Source organism: Camelus dromedarius, chromosome 6 (assembly GCF_036321535.1).
Source record: "Camelus dromedarius isolate mCamDro1 chromosome 6, mCamDro1.pat, whole genome shotgun sequence".
Lineage (NCBI taxonomy): Eukaryota > Metazoa > Chordata > Mammalia > Artiodactyla > Camelidae > Camelus > Camelus dromedarius.
In genome coordinates, this window is record NC_087441.1 from 23061516 (window position 1) to 23083648 (window position 22133).

At 38.5% G+C, this 22133-nt stretch overlaps 1 protein-coding gene across 1 annotated transcript; it reads right to left on the minus strand.

Moving 5' to 3' along the window:
• Positions 1-5525: 5525 nt before the first annotated feature.
• Positions 5526-5909, minus strand: SMIM28 (small integral membrane protein 28). Its single transcript, XM_064486424.1, has one exon. The coding sequence runs from the start codon at positions 5907-5909 to the stop codon at positions 5526-5528; it is 384 nt and encodes a 127-aa protein (XP_064342494.1).
• Between the last annotated feature and the right edge of the window lie 16224 nt (positions 5910-22133).

Sequence of the window (22133 nt, forward strand, 5' to 3'; positions counted from 1 at the left end):
GTTTTAATTGAGCATTTTATAAGAGTCCATTTTCTCTCATTTCTTAGCACATCAATTACACTTTTTAAAAACCCTTTTAAGGTGGTTGCCCTAGAGTTTGCAATATACATTTACAACTAATCTAAGTCCACTTTCCAATAACCCTGTGCTGCTTCATGGATAGTGCAAGTACCTTATAATAACAAAATATTCTTAATTTCTCCCTCCTGTACCTTGTGTCATTGCTGTCATTCATTTCACTTAAACATAAACTATAATCAAACATATTTTTGCTATTATTATTTTGAACAAATTGTTATCTGCTAGATTAATTAAGAATAATAAAAAAAGATGATTCTTTTACCTCCACTTATTCCTTTTCTAATCCTCTTCCTTTCTTATTCAAGTTTCTGACCCATATCATTTTCCTTGTCTCTGAAAAACTTCTTTTAACATGTCTTTCAAGGCAGGTCTTTTGGCAGCAAATCCCCTCCGTTTTTGTTTGTCTAAGAAAGCTTATATTTATCCTTCACTTCTGAAGAATAATATTGCAGGGTACAGAATTCAGGTTGGTGTTTTTAGCTCTGAACGTTTAAATTTCACTCTGCTCCACTTGCTTATGTGGTTTCTGAGACGCACGTAATTCTCATCTTTCTCTTCTATAGGTCAGGCTTTTCTTCCCCTCCTGTGACTTCTTTCAAGATTTCTTCTTTATTTTTGATTTTCTGCAGTTTGAGTATGATACGCCTGGGGTAGTGTTTTTTGGCATTATTCTTTCTTGGTGTTCTCTGAGTTTCCTGGATCTGTGGTTTGACGTTAATTTAGGGAGAATTTGCTGTCATTGTTGCTTCAAATATTTCTTCTGTTCCTTCCTCTTCCTCTTCTTTTTCTGGTATTTGCATTACACGTATGTAACCCCATTTATAGTCGTCTCATTTCTTGGATAGTCTCCCCACCCCCCACCCCCAGTTTTTTCCTCTTTACTTTTCCGTTTTGGAAGTTTTATTAGTATTTCCTTAAGCTCAGAGATTCTCTCCTCAGCTGTGTCCAGTCTACTGGTAAGCCCATCAAAGCATTCTTCATTTCTGTTACAATGTTTCGGGTCTCTAGCATTTGTGGGTGTTTTGTTTTTTGTTTTTTTGGTGTTTTCTTAGAATTTCCATTTCTCTGCAGGCATTGCCTGTCTGTGCTTGCATGTGGTCTGTTTTTTTGTTTTTTTTGTTTTTTTGTTTTTTCCATTACAGCCCTTTGCCTATTAATCATATTTATTTTACATTCCTGGTCAGGTAATTCCCAAAACATTCCTGCCAAATGTGAATCTGTTTCTAATGCTTGCTCTGTCTCTTCAAACTGTAGTTTTTGCCTTTTCGTATGCTTTACAATTTTTTCTTGAAAAGTAAACTTGATGTAGAGGCAGTAAATAGGCCTTTAATAATGTGATGGTTAGGTGTGGGGGAAGGGAAAATGCTTCATTGTTTCATGATTGGGTCTCAGTCTTGAGTGAGCCTGTGCTCCTGGGCTGTGAACTTCACAAGTGCTTCTCTGCCTTTTTTTTTTTTTCTCCCCCCACCCCCTTAATTGGAAGGAGATGGCTCAAGGGGCTGGAGGTGGGTATTTCCGTCCCCCAGTATAAGACCAGAGGCAGCTGGAGCTGAGAATTTCCTTTCCCCAGGTCAGGCCCTGATGAGACCCCAGCAGGCAGGGCCCTGGTAAAACAGCTTCACCTGTGGGCAGACCTTGTTAAGAACAGAAAGCTCTGGCACATTTCAAAATGGCTCCTCTTCCCCTCCCGCTGGAAGCGTGAGAAGATTTTCTCCCAGATCTCCGCGGTCAGCATCTGGTAGGGCTCCTAGAGGCAAAACTCACAAAATGTGGGGTCTCTCTGGAGTTTTTAGGCCTCAGAAGTGTCTACTCTGAGCTCCAGCAACCCACTTACAGGTCGGCTTTCCCCACCCGCCGCTGGGTCCTGAGGAGGTTCCTGCTCGTGAATTTCTGCTCCAGTAAGTCATGACTCTCTGTACCTGTCTGTCTCTCTAATTTAGGGGCCGGTGGTTTGCCCTGTGACCTCAGTTCTCTGATAGATTTAAAAAGAGTTGGCTTTTCAATTTGTTTGGATTTTTCTTGTTGTTAAGATGGAGGAATGACTTTCACGCTCCTTACATGCCAGACTGGAAACTGCACTCCTTTTCCTTTGTATAAAATGATGCCTGAGTGGTATTTTCTGGTCCACTGCAGAACTTAGTAAAAATGTCTACATTCTAATCACCATTCCTATTATACCCCCTCCCATTCTCAATCTTTTCTGGCTACAGTGATTGCTTCCCCAGATACTTTTTAGCTGTTAACAGTCTGGTTCTTTCATTTGTGGATTTTCTTCAGTTTCGCTGTCTGTCTTGGAGTGCTAACAACAGGACTACCCGTGTGCGCCGACTGTGTCAACATTTAAACAGGGATGTACTGTTTACACTGCTCTAATATGCTGCTTGCAAATCCTGCTTCGTGAATTGAATTGGCGTCAGACGCACATTAGGCTGCTGGTTTTGGGGAAGAGTTTACAGGGAATGTTGGGTTATAAATGATGGCTCAAAGCTAGCTTTACAGATTGAGTTTTCTCTAAACCTATTACCTTCCATCTGTTTATGCTGATGCTCGCCTTTATTTTGTACCCACTCACATGACCTAGAGAAATGGCTTTCAGGCTTGCCTTTATATTAGAATCACCTGGTCTATTAAATTCTATTTAATTGGTCTAGATGGATTCTTATATCAGTATTTCTAAAGGTTCCTCAGGTAATTCTACCATGCAAATAGCGTTGAAGTTTGCTGGTCTGTAGCAAGGTCAGCAAACTTTTTTTTTTAAAGCACTGTATAGTAAATATTTTAGCCTTTGAAAATCATACAGTCTCTGTTGTGACTGCTTGACTTTGATGTGACAGCTGTAGGCAAGTGGGCGTGGCTGTGCTCCAACTTTATTTCTAGACACTCAAATTCAAATTTATATAATTTTCATGTCGTGAAATATTATTCATTCGATTTTTTTCAACTATTAACAAAATCTGAAAATCAGTCTTTGCCCACAGGATGTACTGTAACAGGTTGCAAGTGGCATCTGGCCTGGGGGCTGTAGTTTGGCAGTCCCTGGTTAATAGTTTATTTTCTTCACTGCTTCATCTGGTTCCATTAGAGTAAGTGTTTCCTTAGTGACATCACTGATAACATCTTAACTGAATCCTAGCGTTGAATACTTATTTGAAGTAAGTCTACCAGAATATTTTTAAACATGGCAATGCATTTCCTTAATAGCCTTTGAAATTGTGGCAATTGGGATGCTTTTGTCTAGAAGTAACAAGCATGGCTTAAAAATGGCTTCAGACCGTAGGAAAGGTATTCTCTCATTAGAATAGAAACAGTTGCAGGTTATTCAGCTGCTCGGCAATGTCATCAACCCAGGTGTTTTCCATCTTTCTACTCTCCCACGCTCAAATACTAGTCCTGGCTGATATGTTGCCTCATGGTCACAAGATGGCTGTAGCAGCCCAAGGTATCACATGCAGATGCATGACATCCAGCAAAGAGGGAGAGTATTTATTTTGCATTTATTTTTAATATGAGGCAGTCTTTTTTGGAACCAAGCCTCTCCTCCTGTGTAGATCTCCCCTTTAGGGCTCAAAGACCAAATCATCCCTTGGTGAAGGAATTGAGATCACTATGATTAACAATCATGACACATCCCCTGGTGTCAGGAAGGATCTGATCTGCCTTTCAAAGGTGGCCCCAGGTTCCCAGAACTAAGTCTAGGTTCTGCTAGCAAGGGAAAAGGAAGAAATGGCAGTCGGGAAAGAATCAACATGTCTCACACAGAATTAGATTCTTAGGGTTAAAAAAAGAAGGCTGTCTGCTTAGTTTCTCATTTCCATTTATTTACTTCCCTTAAAGACCATTAGAGAATTGTTCAGCACAGTTTTCCTGAAAGAAATTTTATTGGTTTTCACTCAAATAGTTTGTATTTTGCTTCAGTCCTCAAATATATTACTATTATTTCTATCGGATTACATTTAGAAAGTAACATATCCTCTTTTGGCTTACTTTGTTATTTTTCTAAAACAGTATCCCATTGCATATCTAGCATAAAAATGTTCATGTCAAAAAGGTTTAAAAAGAGTCTTCATTTTTTTGGTTCATTTTGGACCATCAAAAGGTTTAGTTTTGCATTTTGTACTGTGAAAACAATAGTTTTCCCCCCAAAATTATAGCATTGAGCGAGAGTTTAAGAACCATGTGTGTCACCCTCCTGCCTCCTCCTGACCCCGTGGGTAACCTGATAGACCCCCTCCAAGTAGTGTGTGACCCACCTCTATGTGCCCACTTGAAAATCACAGAGGGAGATTTGTAACCGTTCCAAACTCAGCTGTGCCGTTCTTCGGAGAGCCCTGACTCCCAGTCAGGAGTGGGGACTGAAATTCCACATTCCCAGTTTTCTTGGGAGACCGTCTGGCACCGTGGAAGGGGCTCTAGCCCAGGACAGAGAGGCCAGGCTTCCGGCTCCAGCTCTGCCTCTCTTGAGGTATTTAACAGCAGACAAGTTACTTAACCTCTCTGAGCTCAAGTTTTGACATCTGCTAAGCAAGAGTTTGAACTTTGTGATTTATAAGATCCCCGTTAGAGCTTCTCTGTGCTTGTCTTTACCGTGCGATCCAAGATTTTGACCTTTACTTTCCGTCGTAAAACTGATTTCTACTCTGTTCCTGCTGCTTGGTGAAGGCACATGTTGTCACAGTGTCCCCTAAAATAACATGTCAGAGCAGCCACTCTGTCCCGCCGGTCAGACAACCCACAATGTTCTGGGGTGAGACATTCCCATATGACTAAGCCAAATCCTTGTCCCTTTCTAGGAAGCAAATCAGAAGACAATAAGCAAGAGCGACACTCCAAAGGAGATACTTTTGGAGAGCTTTATTTTTTTTTTAACGAAAGTGTTTGCAAATGTCTGTTCTTTCATTATTAATATTGAAACATATTTCGCCATTATTTACAACACCACCATTGACCACGGCAGCTCTACAGGTGGTTTTCCCGCCTTCTAGAACTCTCTGTGCATCTTGAAGCCCTCACACAGAAGTGAAATGATGAAGCCCTGAAAAACTCGTGAAGGAAGAAAGTTTTATTTGGTGGCAAAAGCAATTATCTTTGGCTTATCTACATTCTTCTGTTTTCTTTGTCTTCAGAGTTGGTTCTTATGCTCACTAGTAATTTTTTTTTCTTTCCCTCAACTCATAGAACTTTCTCGTTTTTCTCAGGGGTGTTATATGTTAATAGAAATCTTTACAACAACCTGGGGAGATTTTTTTCCCTAAAGAACTTGAAAATTTATGAACGAGATTGACATTTGCCTCTTCATCCAGGTGTCCGCCAGTGAATAGCCGCATTTTAGGTCCAGAGGCCCTGGTCCCCCTTCTCAGGTGGGCTCTGCGAGGGACTGAGGGCTGGGTTTTCAGTGGTTTCCAAGAGCAGTTTACATTTGCTCATGCAGGCCAGGTGAACCCTCTTCACGCTGAGGGCCGGCATCCGGGGCCTCCTCCCCCAGAGGTGTCCCTGGTGGCCTCTTCATAGGAAGGCGGTGAACATGCAGGGAGGAGGGCTGCCCCCCGGGGCAGCGGGGAGTAGGGGAAGTCCTGCTCACTGCTCCACGGTAAGCCCGGCAGGAAGTCGGTCCCCTCCCTGGCAGGTGGCTGCTCTGGGAGGTCGATGCCTGACACCTGCCCCTGGGGCCGAGGAGCTTGGCAGCGGCGGTACAGGAAAAGCAGCAGAAAGGCCAGGAAGAGCAGGATGGTGGCTGGAAGAAGGATGCACAGGAAGGGCTCCACATCTTCCCTGGTGGAACTTATCTTCCGGGTGCCCTGGAGGTTGCGAAGGAAACTGAATGAGGACATGGGGGAAGGAAGACCTCTGTGTTTCTAAGTCTTTGTCTTCACCGTGCATTCTTCTCACCATCATTACTCACTCTAAAAATCACTCTAATCACTCATCGATGCCAACGAACTTGAGCCTACATGAAATAAAGTGCATTTACATGATAAAGTACGAATTCAGAATGTCAAAATACACCAGGATACCTTACAATATTTCCCTGAAATAAAAATTCGAGAATAAGTTTTAGTTGGCAGGCTCATCACTCATTCTTTGAATGAGAACTCTTACTGTTTATGTCCTTATTTTATTTAGAATTAGACATTTAGAAATAAACATTAGAATAAGGTTTTATTGCCACAGAAGGATCATACGGAAATTACTTCTTTAATTCTGGAGCAAAATCTGACATTGTTATTTGCTCATATCTCATATAAATAACATTTGAAATTTGATTTGATGGCCAACTAGCCAATGCTTATTTTTTTTTTAATGTTGATGCTTTATTTTGCTTTTGTTCATTTTTTATGAGGGGGAGGTAATTAGATTTATTTTATTTCTGTTTGGAGGAGGTACTGGGGATTGAACCCAGGACCTTGTGCATGCTAAGCATGTGCTCTACCATTTGAACTATACCCTCCCCACTGATAGCCAATGCTTATAATGACTGAGATTTTGAAATTCCCTCAGTTTGTTTTTGCAATATTGGTAGGATAAATATGGGAATTTTGAACTCTCAAGAAAAAGAATTGCAGATAATTTCTTAAGCAACTTAAAAGATTTTTTCTTTCTTTTTTTTAAAAAAGATATGATTTTATAGTATCAGCTTACAAGAATGATGATGGTTCTTGATGGAGTAAATAATACAATAGGCATGAAACAATAAATACTTCAACAGCAAGGTAGAAAATTCATATGAAAAAATAAGTCCTGTTCCAAATTGCTTTGACATTGCCTTAAATAAAGCTAAAAAGTAATGAAGTATTGAAAAGCTTTTCTGTTATATACTACACACAGCAACAGTGTGAATGTTAGTTCCCACTACTACGGAGGAAAAGGAAACAGTGCAAAGTCTTATAATGGTTTTTAAAAAACAACATAGTAAGTTCTTTATCTAAGGATTTAAGATAAAACTTAAAATAATAAACCTATGAGAGCTTAGGATTTTGCCTTGATTTTGGTCGAAAAAACAAATGTTTTGCTGGTCTTGACTTCTTAAGAGAATGGCTTATCTAGTGTTGTTTTATAATCTTTTTTAATCCCAAAGAATTTAGAACTAGGTGTGTTAATTTGACTCAAAATTAAATGGTTTATTTAATATTTACACTGCCAGATATTTTGTCTTTGGTAAGATATGAGTTAAGTTATTTTAGCTTGTGGAGAGGGGAAGGTATAGCTCAGTGGTAGAATGTGTGCGTAGCATGTACGAAGTCCTGGGTTCAATCCTTATAACCTCCAGTGGAAAAAAAAATATGTTTTAGTTTAAAGTGCATAAAAATTAAGGATTTTCTTGGGAAGCAGAGCATCATCTTTGGGGTTTGACAGCTCTGACCTTGGATTCCAATATGACATTCTGATACCTGCATGACCATGGACCATTCACTTGGCCCTAAGGGTCTGGGTTTTCTTCTCTATGAAATGGAAATGAGAACATCTTTTTTTGGAGCATTGGCATGAGACTTAAATGAATCAATGAACTATGAATTCTGTTTCTTATGCATAATCTGGTTTATCAGAACTCTTAATCTGTTGTGATGTAACAGATCCTGATTATAAAATCTATAAGAATAGATGAACTCGTAAATAAAGTTACTACAATTATTACAAAATCAAGTCGGAGTCAAAAAGCAATTTAACTGTGTGAATTTTCTCCCCTTAGATGAATTATTTAAAATGTTAGAGTTATTATCTCTTAATACTTTAAACAGTCACTCTTCAGGCTTGATAAACACGGATCATTTTGCATAGCTTTTTTTCCCTCATTCTCCTTCAATAATGTGGATGATAATCATTTATAAACAATGGTGGGCATCAAATTTTAAATGTTTTATTATACTCATAAGTTCGATATGCAGAGAATGTAAAGAAACTTAATATTCTATTTAAAAGTTTTTATGTAATAGACCTTCTTGTTTACAGTTATGCGACTAACGGTGTTAATTGCAAAATTTGTGAAAGTGGAGATGCTACAGTCCCCTTCTGTGATCGACACTTCCATTGGTTGAGTTCCATTTGGCCAAGTGTCGAGTGGCACTAAAAGCCTTACCTAACCCAGCAGATTAGGACAATTTGGGGGGATAAAGAACTCTTCTTTTTTTCTAGTTAGGAGATCACAGAGCTCTAGAGCAAATTTATGATGGTATCCTTAATCTGTTTATTTAATGATTCATGATAAATTGGTTCAAATTGCTAATGGATTTTTTTTTTTAATGCAGAAAGGATGTCTTTTTTAGTCAAATATTCCAATTTGTTCACAACTCTCAAAGTGTTTTTTTTTTTCACTTTTAGTGTTTCTCTGATGTGTATATTAACTCAAGGACTTTGCTGTTCAGGGAATACTTTAAAGAAATATCCAACTAAAAATGTAACTAACTACTCATTATATATATACGTTAAGTGTGTATAATTTTTTTTCTGTAAAACGTGGTCTTAGAGAACTTAAATACCACTTGATTTTCCAGAAAACAAGAACATAGGGTTGTTTCCCTCTTTCTTGTAAGGACAGCAGTATCACTCATTTCCTTGCTGATCATAAAACTGAGTTTTTACGTTTTTACAAATATTTCTCTTTAATGCTGCCATAGATTGTGACTTCTTTGGTGATTTCCCAGACAAAGCAAAGCAGCAGCTGCATTTGTTAGCGAGAGGCAAAACCTCCTTAACCCTCTGCTGCCCTTCCTAAAGTAAGGTCCTTGGCTTCTGCAAACTCTTAGAAACAGCTGGAGAGCCCCAGGGAGTTTCTCCTTTTTGTATATGTAGACATTGCTTCCTGAGCAGAGAACAAATTTGTAACCCCAAAGTATAAAAATTTGTTGACTCCTAGTTTTAGGTGTTCTTTGATTATATTTGATATACTAGATATTCTTAGAATATATTTGTGGCAACTTTTACTTGAATTTATCATTGTCAAAAGAATACAACTTTTGCTGTATTCTTTTAAGTTGCCTCCTTAGACCATGCCACTCAGTGAAGTCATTTTTGTCACACCTGTAATGCAAAATGATGCCACTGAGTTTTCCTAAAAATAAAGGCATCGTTGGCTTTAAAGCTAACAAAGATACTCTGGGAAGAAAAGGCATAAGTCGGAGGTACAGACCTGCAGCTGAGTTTCTGGAAGAGGTAGGCTTGGTTCGCTAGTTAACCACTCGTACGTCCCCCGGCCAGCATGTCCAAACTTCCTCCAGCTGCTGCTCAAGAGTCCCCGCATGTTTTCATCCGACTGGTGCACCGGTCACCCTTCCACCTCGCTGCCCAGATTTCAACAACAGTGCTTGTTCTTGGCCTGCATCCAGCTTGGATGTGCTTGGTTGATGGCTGTTGGTAAATTCGTTCTCTGATGAGTGGCAACGGGGAACAGAGAACAACCAGAGAGACCTTTCGGGACTGACTATATTTAAATTCTGTGCCTCTGGATTTGCTTTTGTGGCCTTTTATCACTCTAAGGATTGGCATCAGATATCAGGTATGGAGAAGATTTTAAACAGAGATGCTCTCTGCACTAGCATTCTTACAGTGCAGTGAGTGGTCTCAGTGAATAAAGAGCTGTTTATATTTAGATGTAAATAAGACCCTCTCCCTTCCCTTACCACATCCTTCTCCAGCGATATAGCTGAGTGAGAAAAACTACCCAAGCTGAATTTCCTTTAATTATTTCTGGATTCTGAGGTAGAGAGAGAATGGGCATTTGGTAGAGAAGCAAGACTCATTAATGACATTTTGGTGAATTATTTATATGAAAGATGCTAATGATAAAGTTGTACAGAAGCCAGAGACAATAGCTCAGATTGTTTGGATGGAATGTGTGCTGGTTTCAATTTAGAAAAACAAGAAGTCAAATTACCAATACCTAAATAGTCTTCCTTCTGATATTTAAACTTGATATAAAATTATTTACACTAAGTTCAGATAAGAAACTTTCAATTTAAACATTCACCGAGGTAACTTTGGGATGCATAATTCTACATACTTATTAAGAATTTAACATTTAAGACATAGCAGTTGGATTCTCTTTCTTCTAGTGGAGTAAACTTCAACTTTATATTCATTCAAAATATTATAACTCAATATTGCAACTACCTACTTTCTCATCTAGGCATCATTTTCATCCAAGTGGTTGTCATGATGCTGAAATAATATTTAAGTGGGGTGGTTTTTTCTTACTTAGGATTCTCAATCTCTGGCTCATGGTCGTCTGTGGATAGGTTTTTAGGAGGGTAGTGAACTCTGTAAACTTTTAGATACATCTTATTTTCTTGGGAGCCTCCATAGATTTTGTTACCTTTTCAAAGACAGCTGCCTTCCCCAATATACTTTGACACTTTCTCAAAGTTAATTGTGATGAGTTTTCACCAAGTTGCCTAGCGTCTCAATCAGTATCCTAGTGTAGAATGCCTTTGTAACTTCATCCTTTCCTTTCTTACTGTGGAGTAAGTTGATTTTGTGCTTTTGGTTAAAATGTTCCTTGTTCCATTGATGTGTTCCTATTTTAAGTCAGTCCTGTATCTCTACATTGATACATCAGGAGCACCTTGGTGACCAGTACACTGTTTTGCCTTTTTTACCTGTCAGTGGTTTTGCCAATAGTATGCCTTTAATTGCTTCTCCAGCATATCTACTTATTTAAATACCTTCATTTCTTGAGAAGCAAATAAGCAAATTGAAAGTCTAGATCAAAAGCATAAATATGAACCTGTTATGCTGACCCTCCTTTAGCACTGGATGAATGAGAAAAAAATTCCTCCTTTTATAGATAGATTTTGGGGGGGACCAAGAGAAACAAACATATTACACAAATAACATATACACTACATCAAAAGTTGATAAATGCTGTGGAGAAAAGTAGAGAAGAAGTAAATTCCTAAATGGGGTGGGGACACTTTCAAAAGGGGAAGTCAATTAGGACCTCACAGGGAAAGTGATATTTCTGTAAAAAGCTGATGGACTTAAGGGACTGAGCCATGAAGAAATCAAAGGGAAGAGCATGGCAAATGAATGGAATAGCCAATGCAAAGGCCCTGAGGCGATCACATGCCTGATAAGTTCTCAGAGGGATAGTAGGCCAGGGTGGCTGGAGTGGAAAGCTAGGAAAAAACTAGAAGACAAGGTCAGAGAGGATACATGGGACGTGGCTGGGCTGCACAGAGTGCAGGATGTACAAAGCGTTGTAAGAATTTTGGCTTTTACTCAAGCAAAAATGGAAAGGCCATGTAGTTTTGAGCTGAGGAATGACAAGATCTGACTTCCATTTTAAAAGAATCACTCTGGCCTCTGTGTGGGAAATAAATACAGGGATTAAGGGCAAAAGCAAGGAGAATAGTGGGGGCTCTTCAAATAATTCAGGGGAGAAATAATGGATCTGAGTCATAGAAGTGGGGGTGGTGAAATTCTAGATACATTTTAGAGATAGGATCAACAAGATTTCTTGAACTAAAAGTGGTGAAGATTGAAAAAAGATCAAGAAGGATTGTTTTAGGCTTGAGCAACGGGAAGGATGACCATTTGAGGGGAAAGACTGGATGGGACGGGTTGCTTTGTTTTTGAAGCAAGGGGAGTAAAAAGCAGGAGTTGAATTTTGGACGTGTTAAGTTTGCCATGTTTGTGATTTTGGGTATTTGACTTTGGAATTTAGGAGGGAGAACTAGACCACAGATAATTGTTGGAACTCATTGGCAGGAAGATGGTATTTAAAGCTACAAAATGTGATGAGATCACCAGGAGAATGAGTGTCCATAGAATGGGGAGACTGAGTGGCCGATGAGGTAGAAGAGAAACCAAGAGTGTGTGGTGTCCTGGAATCCAAGGGAAGAAAACGTTTCTAGGAGAGAATGATTATCTCACAAGCTACTATATGATCAGGTAAGGAGATGGATGATATTTGCCGTGGGATTTAACAAAATGGGAGAGAAGGAGTGTCACTGGTTGTTCGGACAAGAGCAGTTTTGGTGGACTGGTTGGGGAAGACACTGATTGGTTATAAGGGAGAAAAGGAAGGAGAAGAACTGATGTAGAGAATATAAAGAGCTCTTGAGTTATTTTGCTTGAAAGGGGATCAAAGAAATGATGCAGTAGTTGGACAGAGAAGTAGAGTCAAGGGAGTTATATAGTAAAACAGAGCAAGTTAACAAATAGAGGAAAAATCATATCAGTATGTCAGTAATTCCACCTGTAGGAATTTTTCATAAATAATCTGTTGCCTACTCCAAGATGTCTGTATTAACAATTGGAAATTTTAAAAATTTCACAAAATAATTGGTTAATAAATTAATATATACACAGATGAAGAGATATTATTACCTGAAAATAAATACCAGGAAGATGTAAACATGCTTACCACATATTAAGAGAAGCGTGCCAGAAGCTATATGTTTATTATAATAAGTCTTCATGTCTTGCTTATAGAAAAAAGTCAATGTTCACAATCGTAATTCTTCCAATTAGTGAGATTTTGAGTTGTTTCTTGTGGAACTAGTTTTCTTCCTTTTGCTGATCAAAATTTTGTAATTTTTCATGAATATGTGTCCTGTGATCAACACAAATAATGTCCAAGATCTGTCCTTCTTTGAAGGCTCACATAAAAGCCACCCTGTTGTAATACTCCGCAGTTTCCCGCCCTCCACCTGAATTAGGAATGAATCCCAGTTTTCTCTGAAGTCCCACAGCATGTTAGTTATTCCAATATTATAACACTTATTTAAGTCAGTTTTGTATTAGGTCAAAAATAAGTTAGGGGATTGTTAGTTGACGCAGAAAAAAACTCATTGAAGAGTTGTATGAATAATGATCCCTGGTGTGGCTTTCAGCTTACTAGGATGTGCTTAGTCTGTCATGCCAATAGCCTGAATTTTCTGTAACTGCTTACAGAAATGCTGTAATGTTTCAACTCTAGAAAGTCATCCCTGTGTGGATTTTAACAATCAAAGTCTTTTTTTTTTTTTTTAGGCCTCCATAGTAGATAATCTTTTCCATTTTTTTTCCCTCCACACTAAAAGGCCAAATACTTCCTATGATTCTAAAAGGCTTTTAGCTAAGATTTTTCTGTTTAGGACTTTTATAGCTTGATGTTAATTATAAATGCTGACCACAATTAGTCTGAAAGTTTGATTAATTCCCTCTAAAACTTCTCTAAGGATTTCAGAACTGAGGACAGAAGAGTTTTCCCATGTTCTACTTAATTCTTTCCTCTCTGTCTTTCTCTTTTAAAATTGTCTTGTCTTCACCCATTTATTGCTCTGTTTTTTTAATTCCCTTGAGTTCAACATTGTTAGTTTCCTGTTTTTTATTTTCAAGAACTACCAAGACTTCTTGGTTTTCTGGTTCTCCTGGTTTGTGGGACATAGTGGAGTTCGACTTTGTTGTGTTACACATTTCATCGTGTGGGTTAGTAATGGAGACAATGTCCTTGAAAACTGACGGTCAAGGGAGATTGAAATAAACTAAAGACGCCTGTAAAATGGTAGGTTTTTTTTCACATTTAATTTCTAAGCTAGTAAATACATTTGAATTGTAGCAAACTGAGCAGTGCACTTTCTTAAGATGCTATTATAAAAATTAAATAAGCTTATATTTGATTAGGATGACTGAAAAACTAATCAGCAGATGGCAGGCAGCTCTGTGATGAATCACTGCCTGCATCAGTCCATGGAGACCCAGGGGTTCATCTAAGGGTCAGCAGGACTGGCTTTGGTTTTTGTTCAGTTTTGGCCCTGATAATCTGGAAGGAAAGACACAAACAGTTTGACTAAATCCACTAACAATATGGACTGAAAAAGGAAGATATTGCAGAGCGACTTTTTTAAACCAACCATGTATGACAATTTAAAAAAGACATTATTGATACGAAATTTACTTTAGAAGAATATGAGCCTTATGGAAATGGAGGTTTGAACAGAAGATTTTTAAAAACTTTTTGTGAGGGAATAATATAAAACAGAACACAGATATCTAATGTGTTCAGTTTGATGAATGTTGACAGTTTTATTCACTCCTGTAATTACCACCTGAAACAAGATAGAAAGCATTTCTTTCACCCCAGAAACTTCCCTTCTCCTACAGTCAACTGTTTTTTTTTTTATTTCTATCTGTAATGGAAGAGTATTTTTTTAATCTCTATTCTTCAGGAAAATCAGAGAGCAGAATGTGAAATTTATAAGCTTTCTGTTTTTTTTTGGTTATGAACTTGGGTATTTTCGAATATTTGGCCTTTGGTTTTCTATACATGGAATCAAGGAAAATCTAGGCATATTTAAAATATAATAATGATCACAAATGTGTAGAAATGGAATTGATGAATTTAAAATAGCAACTAGTAGGTAGATACATTTAGATTAAAAATTCTCATGCAATTTGTCTACGCGTAGTTTCTTTATTCATATGTGTGACAGGGAGTGGGTTAGATGGCTTGGAGGAGCCCCATTATTTGATACCTCAATTGTTATATGCTATCGTATTATCTATTTTTCTTACATGACCTCTAAGTTACAAGAATTATTCCTAATTTTGCAGATTAGGGAATTAAGGCTTACATTAAACCATTTTGGGGAAAAAAATTTCCCAGGTTTTCCAAGATGACACAATTCTGGGAGCCAGGTCTGTGAAGCAGAGGAAGTTTAGATGATGAAGGACGTTCCTCTTTGAATAGGTGTAGCAGCCTTATATTTGGTGCTCAGTCCTAGAGATGGCAAATGTGGCATGGCTATAAATATAAAGTCTGTTTATTTTTGCTTAACCTCTCAGGTGGCTGAGAGTGGACTTCTCCCTGTGTGTTTGGTAACTTTTGAAATTGTGAGGACATATTTTGTTGAACCTGATCTGTGAGAATCCTGAGATACTAAACTGCAGATACTTTCCTAGAGATGATTTGCATTTAGTACTGATGGGACCAACACCAACCTGAGATCACTTTAGCAACACTTGAGAATTCAGGATTAAATGTGGGAGTTGCAGATTCAGCCTGTCCACCTTGTTGGAAGCCCCAGGTCTTTTAATTCCATGGTGATAGAGGCAGGTCTGCCTTCTGCTCTCTGCTCTGGTTTCAGCTTCGCCTCACCCTGCCTGTCAGATTCTTGATTATTCTGCCGTGCATTGCTATAGGATAGAACGTTTCTTAATCTTATTTGACCATGAAGCTTTTTATAGGGGGTGGGACTTATTTCCAGATCTAGTTTCCCGATGGACATTCCTTGAGTAATGCTGTTGTAGTTCAACACCTTCATTTTATAGGAGAGGAAACTGAAGCTATGTGACTTCTCCAGCGTTTCACAAAGAATCAGCGTTAGAACCAGGGGAAAATCCTTTACGTCATAAAGTCAGTGTGCTTTCTAACTCTGGAAAGTTCCACAACTAGAATGCATGTGACTTGTCTCACTATTAGACATGCCTCTAAGAACAACTATTTATTGTTAAAATATATAAATAAAATCTAAGGTTTTTTTTTTTTTGGAGAGAGAATTTTTTGGGGGGGGGGTGTTGGTGTTACAGATAATAAAAGGATAGATACTGTTGTTGGTTGTGGTATATGCTGTGTAGTTTCCCAATAATTAGGTGATTTAGAAAGATGTTGATACACTCTAGGGTATTGCTGTTGAAATACAGAGGGGCAAGGCATTAATAGTAAGTTTACGGCCCAATTTATCCAGATGAAAGCCTCTGAACTGAAATGTGCATTATTTAACACTACTGTTCTTTGGCACACAATTGGGATACTGGTGATTTAATTTGGGGACATCAGATTTGAAATGCCATCTTTAATCCGTATTCCCATTTTAAGCCTCATTCCTTGAATAGTATTTGCAGCTAAAAAGTTTGCTGAGTCTTGTATCTCAATTTGTTGCCTTTATATATTTTGCTTATGCTTTACATATATTTCTAAGACTCCTGCTGGTAGTTCTCCCTGCAAGTAGATATTTGTTATCATTGTTACAATAAGGAGTTCGTATTGAGTTGAAAATTGAAACTCTTTATTCCTCACTCACCAAATTATAGAATTCTAGAGTTTGGAGAATTAAGTGGTGAGGTCTAAATTCAGGGCTTCAGATTCTGAATTAATCACTAAGCAAGTGGCATAGATCTTATACTACTTGGCAATATTTTTGTCATTTATTGAGCAAGCATTTCTACTGGGTATCTGTTAAATCCTAGGCATTATGTGTGTACATATAAAGTAGTCCCTGCCCCAAAAAGCTTGTAATTGTGTGTGAGAAAGACCAGTAAATGAACAGTTAGAAGTCAGTGTGAAGCATTTGGGCAGCTGTATACTCAAAGAGCAGCGGGAACCCTTAAAGAGGTCATCTAACCCTAACCAGTCTTCTGGAATAAATATGAAATCAGCTCTCTTCTCACTCCTTCCAAACATTGACCTTAAATCCTTGCCAATCCCACCTCTTTTCTCTTAGGCTCATTTTCTCTCTCTGGAAAAACTATTAGGCAAGACTCTGTCCTATTTTCACTTTTGTCAACTTTCCTAATCTTTTCTCATCCGTCATGGTGGGGGGTGTGCTGTGGAAGAGTTGTCCTTTTTGTCCAAAGCAAGTTCTGTCTGCCTAGGTCCTCCTCCAACCTATCGTACAACCCAGCCTCACCTTCCTCGGATCCTGTTCTCTTTTTCAACATTCTCTTTCTCTCTCACACACGTGCGTGCGCGCTCGCGCGCGCGCGCACACACACACACACACACACACACACACACACACACACACACTACATCCTGTTCCCTTCTCTCACACCACAGGATGCCACATACACCCCACCCTCCATCCCTAGCAGATAGTGACTATCTAGCCTCTCTCTTTCAAATGATTTCCCCCAGTCCGTAAGCATTAGATTATCTCCTATTTTGAAATAAATAAAACAGAACTTTTCCCCTGGCCCTTGGTGCCTCTTGCCCTCCTTACCTCCGTACTGTCTTCCTTTCTCCCAGTTGCTCTTCTCTCTTGTGTGGCTTCTGCCCTCACCCTTGCCCTGTGATGGGTCTGATGAAGGTCATCACAACCTTCAAGTCAACTGTGGACTTTTTCCAGTTTTCATCCTGGATGACTAGATGTTCTTGCTGAAAGCTCTTCTTGAAGTGCTCACTTACTTGACTTTGTAACATTCAGACTCTGTTCTCCTCCTGTCTAACTAGTTGTTTCTCAGTCTCCTCTGCGAGCAACTCTTCCACAGGCTTGTTTTTGCCCAATTGATTGGACCCAATGGTAAGCTTTCTCCAAAAAATCAACTTTAAATATAAAGATCCAAATAGATTGGATGGAAAAGGATAGAAAAAAATATATCATGCAGTCATTAACCAAATGATTAATATCAGATAAACTGATATCAGCACAAGGAATATTAAAAAGGATTAAAAAAAGACATTTAATAATGATAAAGGGATCAATTTGTTCAGATGATATAACAATCCTAAATTTATGTGTCTAACAACAGGGCTTCTATATATGAAGCAAAACAGAAGAAATTAAAAGAAGAAATAGACGAATGCACTGTTATAGTTGGAGATTTTTAACATTCCCTTTCAGTATAATTGACCTAGTTAATATTTACAGAACATTCAACCCAACAACTGTAGAATATGCATCCTTTTCAGGTTTACATGGACCACATGACCACGTTATGGTCAATAAGACAACCGTATTTTGGATCATTAAAGTTCTTAATAAGTTGAAAAGAGTTGAAATCATACTCTATGGGGTTTAAAACAGAAATCAATAAGGTATCTGAAAAAGATCCAACTATTTGGAAATTAAACAACACGCTTTTCAATATTACAAGATTAAAGAAAGAAATCAGAAGGAAAATTAAATATTCTGAACTGAATGCCACCTTAAGGAACTTAAAGATGTAAATTAAACACAATGTAAGCAATGGGAAGAAAAATTATAAAGATAGTAGCAGAACATTTTTTAAATGGGCAAAATTAGGGAAAATTAATGAAATTAAAAGATGATTATTTGAAAGGAATCAATAAAAGCAATTAACAGTTAGCCAGAAGGATCAAGAAACAAAGAGAAAAGGCAAAAATTGCTAATTTCAGGAATGACAGGGGAGTGTTGCTATAGATATTAAAAAAAATAAGGAAATATTATGAACTTCAGACCAATACATTTGACAACTTAAATGAAGTTAATAAATTCCTACCAAAGCTCACTCAAGAAATATTTACCATGTAATTTGGCAATTACATTCCCAGGTACCTATGCAAGAGAAATGAAAACTTACATACAAACGTTTATAGCCGCATTATTCATAATAACCAAAAGGTAGAAACAACCCAGCTGTCCATCAACAGGTGAATGATAAACAAAATGCGATATATCCATCCAATGGAATATTAGCCATAATAAAGGAAGTACTGACACGTGCTGTAATGGATATGAATTTTGAAAACATAATGATAAGTGAAAGAAACCAGTTACAAAGACTACATATTGTATGTATGCCATTTATGTAAAATGTCCAGAAGAGAGAATTCTAGAGAGACAGAATGTAGATTAGTGGTTGTTTAGGGCAGAGGGAGGGGAGTGACTGCTGAAGGTTATAGAGTTTCTCTTTGAGGCAATGGAGTGCTCTAAAATTTCCTGTTGGGATAGCCATACAACTTTTTGAACCTAAAAATTCCATTAAATTATACACTTTAAATGGGTAAATGATAGGGTATGTGAAGCCCAATAAAGCTGTTATATAAAAGAAGAAAAATAGACCATATCTATTCAAGGAAATAAATTTATAGTTTAAAACCTTACCCCAAAGAAAACTCCAGTCTCAGATGTATTCACTGGTGAATTCTACTAAACATTTAAGGAAAAAAACACCACCAAATCTACAAAAACCCTCCCAGAAAAATAGAAAAGGTGGAAACACTTCACCATTCATTCCATGAGGCATCATGTTGATACTAAAATCAAAGTCATTATAAGAAAACTAACAGTATTGCTCATGAATATAGATGCAACAATCCCTTAAAAAAATTAGCAAATTAAATACAGGAGTATATAAGAGGAGTAACACATCATGACTGTTACGGCCTGAATTGTGTCCTGAATTGTGTCCCTCCCTCCAGATTCATAGGCTGAAGCCCTAACCCTTAAAGTAATGATACTTGGAAATAAGGCCTTTAAAGACATAAGTAAAGTTAAATGAGGTCGTAAAGATGGGTCCCTAATCCTACAGGACTGATGTTCTTTTAAGAAGAGGGAGAGACACCAGAGATCCTTCTCTGCACATGCGCAGAAGAAAGACACTGTGAGGACCCAGCAAGAAGGGCCATGTGCAAGCCAGGAAGAGGTCTCACCAGAAACCGACCCTGCTAGCACCTTGATCTTGGACTACAGCCTCCAAAATGTTAGGAAATAAATTTCTGTTTAAGCCATCCAGCCTGTGGTATTCTCTAATGGCAGCCCTTGAAGACTATTAATACAATGACCAAATAGAATTTACCCCAGGAATATAAGGTTGGATCAACATTAGAAAACTAAGCATGCTTTTCACTATATTAACTGAGTAAAAAAAATCATGATAATCTCAACAGATGCAGAAAAACAATTTGATAATCTTAAAAAATCACTCCTGAGAAAGAGAACTTTCTCAACCTGATAAAGAACAGCTAATTGCTTTCCCTCTAAAGTCAGAAATGAGGCAAAGATGTTTTCTCAGTTATTATCTCTTCAAAAATTTTCTCAGGTCCTTTCTCCCTCTTCTCTTTCTGGGACCTTTATAATGTGAATATTAGTGTACTTCAGGTTGTCCCAGAGTTCTCTCAAACTATCCTCATTTTTTTTTTCTGTTCTGCAGGAGTGATTTCCACTAATCTGTCTTCTGGCTCACTGATCCGTTCTTCTGCCTCATTTAGTCTGTTCTTGGTTCCTTCTAGTGTGTTATTCATTTCGGTAATTTTATTCTTCATCTCTGTTCGGGTATTCTTTATATTTTCCAACTCTGCTAAAAACTTCGTTCTGTGCATCTATACTCCTCCTGAGTTCTCTGAACATCTTTGCCATCATTACTCTAAACTCTTTCTCTGATAGGTTACCTATCTCCTCATTACTTACTTCTTCTGGGGTTTTATCTTGTGCCTTGGCCTGGTAGATATTCCTCTGCTGCCTCACATTGTCTATCCTTCTATTTGTATTTTTAGGTAGGTTAGTTATGTGTCTCAACCTTGAAGAAGTGGCCCTCTGTGGGAGATGTCTTATGTGTCCCAGCAGTAAACTCTTCTCTTGTCACCCAAGGGCCAGGGTCCAGCCGGTCCCAGGGTAGAGTCTGGCCTGTGTTTGTGGACTCCTTCCACAGGCTTTAGGATTGTTGTTTTCTTATTTCTGGTATCTGTCCCCTGGTGAATGAGGCTGGACTAGAGGCTTATGCAGGTTTCCTAGCAGGAGGAGTCAGTGCCTGCCCACTGATGGATGAAGCTTGGTTCTGGTCCTCTAGTGGGTGGGGCTGAGTCTAGGGGCATGTCTAGAGGCTTTGTGGCTCAGAAGTCTGCTGATGGGTGGGGCTATATTCTTACCCAGTATATTATTTGGCCTGAGGCTTCCCAGCACTTAAGCCTACAGGCTGTTGGGTGGGGCTAGGTCTTGGTGCTAATGATCCAGTCAAGATGTCAGCTTCCAGGAAAGCTCATGTAGATGAACACTCTTGGAATGTCTACCACCGGCTTTTATGTCCCCAGGGGGAGGAGCTTCAGCCGTCCCCTACCTCCGAAGGAGACCTTCCAAGACTAGCAGGCAGGTCTGGCCCAGGTTCCTATGAAATCACTGCCTCTGCCCTTGGACCTGACCCAGGCGAGATTCTGTGTATGCTTCCCAAGAGAATGAAGTCTCTGTTTCCCCCAGTCCCATGGGGTTCCTGAAGTCAAGCTCCACTGGTCTTCAAAACCAGATGTGCTGGGGTCTCCTTCTCCTCCCAATTCCAGAACCCCAGGCTGGGGAGCCTGACATGTGGCTTAGAACTCTCACTCCTGTGGGAGGGCCTCTGCGACTTAATTATTCTTCAGCTTGTGGGTCACCCACCCAGGGGGTATGGGGCCGGATTATACTGGGAGCATGCCCCTCCTACTGTTTCACTGTGGTTCCGTCTTTATGTTTCCAGTTGAAGAGGATCTTTTTTGCTAGGTTCTAGTCTTTTTGTTCAATGGTTGGTTAGCAGTTAGTTGTGGTCTTGTCGTAGTTGCGAGGAGAGGCGAGCTCGTGGTCCTACCGCTCTGCCATCTTGACCCTCCCTCTTCAAAGAAGTTCTTTCTCACTGCTCCCATTCAGCATCTTATGGGAAGCTTAATTCAGTACAACTAGGCCAGTAAAAGAATAAGGTCTGTATAGATTGTCAAAGAAATAAAATTATTTTAATTCTCAGAGGATAAGATTGTCCATATAGGATATTCCATAGAATTTATAAAGGAGCCACTAGAAACAGTGACATTAGCGAGGACACAGTATATAAAGTCAGTATAAAAATATCAGTTGTATTTCTATATACTAGTGAAAGCTGCTGGAAATTGAAAAACAATATAAATTATAATAGCATAAAATAGAAAATAATTTATAACAAAATGCATATAACAAAATACATGCAAGAATTGTACATAAACAACAAAATGCTGAGAGAAATTAAAGACAACTCAAAAAGTGGAGAGATGTGCTATATTTTTGCATCAGAATTAATTTGTTAAGATGTCAACTATCCAATTAATCTACAAATCCAATGTGATCTCAACCCAAATTCCAGATTTTTTGTGTGTGAAATTGGTATTATTTTCTAAGATTTATATGGAAATGAAAAAGTCTTATAACAGCCTAAGCAGTTTGTGGGGGGTCAGGGAAAGTTGGATGATTTACTCTAAAGACTTACTCTAAGGCCCACACTAAAGTTACAGTAACCATGTTGGTGGGGTATAGTATAAATATAAGCATATAGATCACTTGGGAAGAATGGAGTCCAGAAATAATATTGTCCTCTTTTTTTCTTTTTTTAGATTCCACATATGAGTGGTATCATTGGTATTTTTCTTTCTCTTTCTGGCTTATTTCACTTAGAATGACAAT